We start from the raw sequence: 7,772 nt of genomic DNA on the forward strand, positions 1-7,772 counted from the left end.
CAAATAAAAGACATAGAAAACGAATGCATAAATAAATAGAAATAAAAATATGCCAGGGGTCACGAGCAAAGAAAAATTTAATTGAATTAAGTCTCATAGTTTTGATCGTTTTAGCAGAAGATGTTGACTTGAAATTACAACTCCAGTGCTTTTATAAAAACACAAAAAAGAGGTTTCACTTAGGCGAATTTACATTTGTGGATGTAAAACTTTGCAAGAATTATAATGACATTAGTTAAACTCTTTAAAAAACAAAAAGCACATTTTGCCAGAGGAACTTAAAGTCACAGTCAGAAGATAATGATCTAAATAAAACTACAAATATCTTGCCACAGTTTACGGGTTATCTCTTTACATTTCCAAATAAGGTTACTCTTGGTGACGTCACCGCGGACTTCCGGTTTGTTCAGGAAAAACCTGTGAGGAGAAGAAGACGCTACTTCCGCCTTCAGCCGCCCCCTGATACAGAGAAATGGTGAGAGAAATCTGACTTAAACACAACATTTTAACAGTTACGTAGATTATATCTGGTTAAAACCGGTCTGTTCCGACCCGAGGAGCTGAACTGTGTCGGTTTATTAAAGAGCAGCACCGTGTTTCATCTCGGTTTTCATCTGGAACAGGTAGTTAGCTCACATGCTAACTGTTAGTTAGCTCCGAGCTCACAGGAGATTTTACTGAAACAGAATTATTAACAATATGTTGTTTATTATAATTATTATATAATATATAATTATTATGATGCACCAGGCTGGTTGGAGGAGCACTTTAGCGAAGCGTCGTTGCTTAGTAACGAGTGTAATGCTAAATACAGAGGTGAACTGAGTCTGTTGATGCTGCAGCAGCTGGATGATCATTCAGAAACATGATCATGTTGTAGTTTGTTTTTATTTCTATCATGCTTCGATCCTCAGATTGGAAATCAATAATCAATAATCTGATTGCACGGATGAACACGGTCCTGTCAGTGTTTCCTGTCGTTCAACTCGGTCTGAAGTCTGAACAGAGAGCTCAGGGTTCATTTCACTATGATCAGTGTTTTTATTCATTTATTTTTAAACATATTTGTATTGGTTTTTGTTAAAGGCATATGCAAACATAGGGCAGATATATCAACAGTATTAACAAAGCATTCGGCAGCATTAGCCGAAACGGCCGTGAAGCTGATATCTGCTTTAATCTATCTTTTTAAATCATCAAGGAGAGATGCACTTCAGTTTCGTTGTGCTTTAATGCTCAATGACAATAAAAGGAAATTGAAATTTTGGTGACATCACCTGACTGACTTATATAAAAATGTCAGCAATGTGGAGTTAATTCATCACCAGTTCCCCTTTCGTGTATCTATGTATTTTATCTTATCACCAGTTTCTCACCAGTTCACTGGAACATTAGACGGGTGTTGATCTGATTGTTCAAAACTAATCTGATCAGATTTTGGATCGTGGATTTAAATTCAGTTCAAACCGGTCAAATAAACAACATTTATCATGTAGTAGCTATAATACTATATAAACATTTATTATTGATTTATTATTAACCATATAGTGATAAAGTAAATAAAATTAACTTTTGATTATTCCACAAATGAAGAACTTTTCTCCAACTACTGGATATTTAAATGAAATTTGAAGTTTGAATTTAAAACACATAGAAAAATATTCACAATGTATTTGACTAATGTGCTGTGTATATTTGCTTTTTTTTTTTTTTCTTCTTTAAACAGCCAGACCAGATCAGATCAGGTCTGGTTGTTTAAAAGACGTTTAGGAAACATAAAAACAACACAAACAGCCCAGTTTGAAATAAATCCTTTTCCCTGGTTTCTCCCGCTCCCCAGACGGCGACGTTGCGTCCGTACCTGAACGCGGTGCGAGCCACCCTGCAGGCCGCGCTCTGTCTGGAGAACTTCTCCTCTCAGGTGGTGGAGAGACACAACAAGCCGGAGGTGGAGGTCAGGTGAGGACGAGCTTAAAGGGATCTATTATTCTGCTTTTTCAGCTTTATTCAGACTTATAAACATGTTTAAAATGTTTATATTACTAGTTCTAGAGGATGTGGAGGTGTCGTGTCATGAGGTAGGAGCGTGTTGAAGTTTCAGGAGCTCTGAGTCGTTTTTCTAAAGTCTAAGAGCCCACTGGTGAATAATTGACAGACTTTCAGTAAAGGAGGTTGATGTTATATCAAACCGTACATGGTGATAAAATGAGATGTGGTGGAACTTAGCGTCTAACGTTCATAGAAACATGTTGTGATGGAAGGTTTTATATTGGTTGTGGATTTTATTTTTTATTTGTCTTTGTGCATTGTCATGATGTTTTGTTTTAAGAAAGGAGCAGGTTTTATACATGTTCTCCATCCTGCTCCTTAACAATCCCAGGATTGGAATGAATAATAAATGAAATGAAATGAAATATCATATCATAAGCTCCTGAAATGAGCACTATAGTTCCTCTTTAAAGGGATACGCCAACATTTTTTTTTGTGTGTCTTGCCTCACTCCCGATCCATGACCAGCAGATAGACACCATCCTTTCGACTGTGCGTGCAGTAACGAGGGAGATACGGGCAGAGCTGGCGCACCGCTATTTAGCTTAGCTCAAACGCTGGAAGTGTATGGGTAGTGTTAGCCTGCCTCCACCTAAAGTCTTCAGAGAAACTCTTCAGCAACTCTAAACAGAAACCGGCGGGCCGATCTTCGTCACAGAGCTGACAAAACAGCTGGTATTTAGACAAATTAACGACACACTGTTGATCTAAACGGCTACTTTCTCACCTAAAAATGTTTGAAATGTGGATAAAGTGATATACAGAGTTTAGTGCTAAAATGAAATCAGTTTCTGACTGCTGATTTCAGCTCAGGTAGGAGGCAGGCTAACACTACCCATACACTTCCAGTGTTTGAGCTAAGCTAATTACGGGCGATACGGCTCTATCTCCCTTGTTACTGCACGCACAGTCGAAAGGATGGTGTCTATCTGCTGGTCATGGACTCGGGAGTGAGGCAAGACACGAAAAAAAAAAATGTTGGCGTATCCCTTTAGGAATCAGAGCAGAACATGAAGATTAAAGATTAAAAACTAAAGTTAACTGTGTGTTTGTGTGTGTGTGTGTGTTCAGGAGCAGTAAAGAGCTGCTGCTGCAGCCCGTCATCATCAGCCGTAACGACAAGGAGAAGGTTCTGATCGAAGGCTCCATCAACTCTGTCCGAGTCAGCATCGCCGTCAAGCAGGTCGGTCACATGACACAACACAACACACTGGTTCATGTTGTTAAATGTAAATAACTCAAAGTCAGATCACAGTTTATTTATAAAGCACATTTAAAGCCCCAGTGTGTAACTTATTTGGCTTTTTATTAGCAAAAATCAAATATGTCTTTCATAAATACGTATTTCACTGAAGTGGAATCACAGCCGCATACAAATGAAAGCTTTCTGGTTCCTTAGAATGAGTTGTTACAAGTCGTTACAGATACATAAGTGGGCGACGCACCGAACCGAGGCGGCCATGTTGCATCGCCATTTTTTACGTCGAGTGGCAGCGAGACCGTAGGTAACCACGGAAACTCAGCGGAGCTGTGGGCTCGGCCTGTTAAAACTGTCACCACTGTGTAGTGTGAGGAAGGACGGAGGCACTGGTGTTGCATTCAGGTGCAGTCAGGCAGACGGCCGTCGGCAAACCAACCGGACGTCATTTTACTCCACCAGAGAAAGACGGTAAAACAATACCACATCACCATGACAACATGTTGTCAGGCCTGTATTGTTTTGCCTCGTGCTGGCGGACCACTTGTTTACGTAGACGCTTGTTTATCCTGTTACATGCAGCATCTGTTGTCTGTCTGACGTCTGCCCCATTTCACGTGAATGCAACATCAATAATACGTTCAGATATGCAACCGCACCGCTAGATGGGGGGAATTCCTACATATTATACCTTTAAAAAACAACCTCAGTCGACCAAAATACAATCTAGTTAATCATAGATCATATAATAATAAATAAAAACAACATAAGGGATATTTAGGAGCTCAATTTAAAACACATTTAGAATAAAAAACTAATAAAAACTGTTTCTACTGTGTCTGTTGCTGCTTCAGGCCGATGAGATCGAGAAGATCCTGTGTCACAAGTTCATGCGCTTCATGATGATGAGGGCGGAGAACTTCTTCATCCTGAGGAGGAAACCAGTGGAGGTGAGTGACACCTGCAGCTCTCTGCTCACAGCTGATTGGTCGCTGAGGCTCAGGTGACCCCGCCCCCCTCTGCTGCCGTCACTCTGGTCAACAAACGGTTAAACCTGCAAATTTGATCTCTTTTATCTGTTTATTGTTTTATTTGTTTATGTAAATTTGAGTTTTTATTGACTTGTTGAACCGTTTTGATAAAGCGCCGGAGCAATTCAACTTATTTGTTTTTATTGTTTTATGTTTTTAATCGTTATGTTGTCATGTTTCACTGTCTGAGGCTGAGAGAGTGGAGCTTTGTGTCTTTCACTCAGATACACAGATAAAGTCCCAGGAACCTGAGATATTTGTTATTTATGGGAAAACTGACACATAAATTGTGATTAGGTGTTTAATTTTCATTTAAATTAATGACAAATGGGAAAATGGATTGATTATAGAAGCCAGGAAGAGGACAGCACACACCGTCACCACTGGACAATAAGGACTTTGAGAAAATGATACTTGTCTAATGATGTATTTAATAGAAAATCACAGGAACCTGAATTTAAAATGATGTGGAACAAAAATAAAATAACTTGAATTGTGATAGATTTTACAAAATGTTCTTTAATGGAAGCAGCAGAAAACAAAACATTTCATATTTAATCCTCATGTTTGGTCATTAAATCCTTCTTTCTCTTCTCTCTGCAGGGCTACGACATCAGTTTCCTCATCACCAACTTCCACACGGAGCAGATGTACAAACACAAACTGGTCGACTTCGTCATTCACTTCATGGAGGAGATCGACAAAGAGATCAGCGAGATGAAGCTGTCGGTCAACGCCAGAGCTCGAATCGTCGCCGAGGAGTTCCTCAAGAACGTACGTCCTCGTCCTCGTCGTTGTTGTTTTTCTACCTCGTTTATTTTTCCATTACTTTTACTTTCAGAGTATTTTTTCCAGTTTTTCTAAGTAATAATTCTGAGTCACAATCATATCAACCATCTATTAAATCCGGCTACATGAATATACAACAGTAAGAGCGGGTAAGGACTGATTTCAAAATAAAGGTCACCTTCCAAAATGGATTCAATTGCATAATTTGCGAGGTGATGTAGATTTTCAAAGGAAAAGCCCACTAATGTTTCTTATTCTCACCGTGTTCCCTGTAAATTCAGGTTGATATTGAGAGGAAATTACTTGTTATTACAGAACTCCACCTCAGAGACTCACTCAGAAAATATATAATATATATATATAATAATAGCAGTCTTTTAGGCTTTTATTCTGAAATAACACCGCAAAACAAAGTTGAAGCTCAGCTTGATGTTACTTGCAGGTGGGATTTTGAAGTATCTTGTTAATTCAGAAAAACAGAAGAAAAAAATACCTTGAAAAACAGAAAAATTTACTCAAAAAAAAACAAGCTTTTTTTGTCTTGTGATTGCAAAACTCGTCTGTATTTTTATATGTGAGTGACCAGAGCTTTGATTCTGCTTCAGTTTGTGCTAAAATAGTTTTTCAATATGTAAAATGTATTATTGTAATAGATTTTTTTCCTGTTCTGCTCTGACTCCTGCAGTTCTGAGGTGGACGACCACATTCCTGTTACCGTCTTCAGGTCGTCGCCGGCGTGTTCACATCACGGAGCAGAGACGATGACGGAGGAAGTAAAGACGTGAAGACGAACACGAACTGGCCAATGAGGTTTTGCCCTTTAACCTTAAAAAAAAAAAAAAAACGCCCCTGTGCTCAAGAATATTGACGTTTGTATATAATGAATATTCAGACCAGACCGGATTAAAATCTGCTTTCACAGCCGCGGTTCCCACCGAAAAGCTCTGTTTTCAGAGTAACTCTTTCTGTTTTTCAGAGTAAATTATTTTCCTGTTTTACTGTGTAATGTTTTCTCTGTTTTTCTGAGTAATTCTTTTTTTCCCCCAAATCCCGCTAGAAGCTCCCACCTTCAAATAACGTCCACTTCACCATGGATCTATTAGATCTATTAGATCCATGATGCCGTATGTATATGCTCCATTTAAAAGTTTGAGCTATCTCCGTCATTGTTTTGTGCTACTACAGGAAGAGTGCGTAAGGACTGATTTCAAAATAAAGGTGACCTTTGCACGTTGATGTAGATTTTCAAAGGAAAAGCCGGCTCATCTTCTTATTTATACACTTTTAAATTCAGGTTGATATTGAGAGGAGACGACCTGTTATTACAGAGAGACTCACTCAGAAAATATCAGAGCAGTCTGAGGTAGCGCCTTTATTTTGAAATCAGTCCTCATGTCACTTGCAGGTGGGAGCTTCTCGCAGGATTTTGAAATCTCGTTAAGTCAGAAAAAAAAATTCCCCGGAAAAACGGAGCAAAGTGAATGCAACACGCTGCTTCCGTACCTGTTAATGTTCAATAATCAAAATTAAACCACCTATTATTGGCTCATCACATTGATCGATCAGAACAGCTTGGGAACCACGGCTCTAGAAACAATAGAATTAGTCGGGCTGGTCCTTTAAAAAAAAAAAACAGATATTAGTGAGCACAGAGGGATGTGGATGTTTTCAGATAATTTAATTTTTTTAAATACATATATATTATATATATTATATGCACATAAATTTCATTTTGCTATGTTTTGTTACAACAGACGTTAAAAAAAAAAAAAAACCCATGAAGGCAATCAACCTGTAGTCGTTGTAGAGTCGTCATAGTGCATAGAGTCATTAACCCTTTAGTAGATGGATCGTTACAGTTGATGTACGTGAAGATGAATAAAAACATTCTACTTTGTATTTTATTGTTTTTTTTTTATTATTTATTGTTTCTCTGTCTTTTCCCCCTAAAACATCCGAGGTTCACTGAGACAGCTGCAGACGAACGAAGGCATCGGGATTCATCCTCTCATACAAGTTATTTACAGTTAATATCAAATCTGTGATATTTCAGGAATAATCATCATTATAGAGTTCTCCAAAAAAACAAAATCAACAAACTGTTTTAACACATTTCTTTTCACATCAAACAAACGCGTGTGTACGGTAACACAATCCCTCATATTAACAGGTTCAGATCAGAACGATTCAGCTGCTTTTTAAGTGTCAAACTTTCATCATATTTCATAAAAAACACAGAAACTCCACAAAGTTCAAGACTTCGAGCTACATTTAACAGGAAAAAGTGTCTGATGTTTCCAGACGTTGGTCCTCGGGAATGTTTCAAGATTTATTTATTTTTGTTCATTCTCTCACAAGCTTCTTTTGTTTTGTTTTTAACACAAATCTACGACCATTTAAAAGGAAAAACAGGAAGTGAAGAAGCTCCTCTGTGTCTTTGTTTTTCACAGCGGTCAGGAAATATTATTCAGATCTTCTGTTCAGAGTCGTGATGTTTTTCAAACATGATCCAAAAACTACGGCGGCCGTGAGGTGCAAAGTAAAATTACAAAGGTCGAGACGAATTTACATTTTGGAAAATATTTTTTACAGATTATAAAACAAAATTAAATTACCATGACACATTTTAGTTTCAATTTGTCGAAGAATAAGTTAAAGCAGATATCAGTGGAATGTTTTTGTTAATATAAGTCCTAAATAGTCCT

The 7,772-nt window shown here is 38.0% G+C and overlaps 1 protein-coding gene across 1 annotated transcript; it reads left to right on the top strand.

The window, feature by feature from the left end:
- The first annotated feature begins 419 nt into the window (after window positions 1-419).
- Window positions 420-7,696, top strand: arpc4 (actin related protein 2/3 complex, subunit 4). The gene is made up of 6 exons (XM_083972459.1): window positions 420-475; window positions 1,841-1,959; window positions 3,121-3,232; window positions 4,102-4,197; window positions 4,882-5,052; window positions 5,753-7,696. Exons 1-6 carry the CDS (start codon window positions 473-475, stop codon window positions 5,756-5,758), a joined length of 507 nt encoding a protein of 168 aa, XP_083828585.1. The 5' UTR covers window positions 420-472; the 3' UTR covers window positions 5,759-7,696.
- Window positions 7,697-7,772: the final 76 nt, after the last annotated feature.

The sequence above is a fragment of the Trachurus trachurus genome, assembly GCF_905171665.1.
Source record: "Trachurus trachurus genome assembly, chromosome: 5".
NCBI classification, from domain to species: Eukaryota; Metazoa; Chordata; class Actinopteri; order Carangiformes; family Carangidae; genus Trachurus; species Trachurus trachurus.

Excerpts from the sequence above, each read along its gene's own strand:
- arpc4 (XM_083972459.1), top strand. Across the intron at positions 3,233-4,101 it reads TCAGCATCGCCGTCAAGCAG|GCCGATGAGATCGAGAAGAT; the intron begins GTCGGTCACATG and ends TTGCTGCTTCAG. Across the intron at positions 4,198-4,881 it reads TGAGGAGGAAACCAGTGGAG|GGCTACGACATCAGTTTCCT; the intron begins GTGAGTGACACC and ends TTCTCTCTGCAG.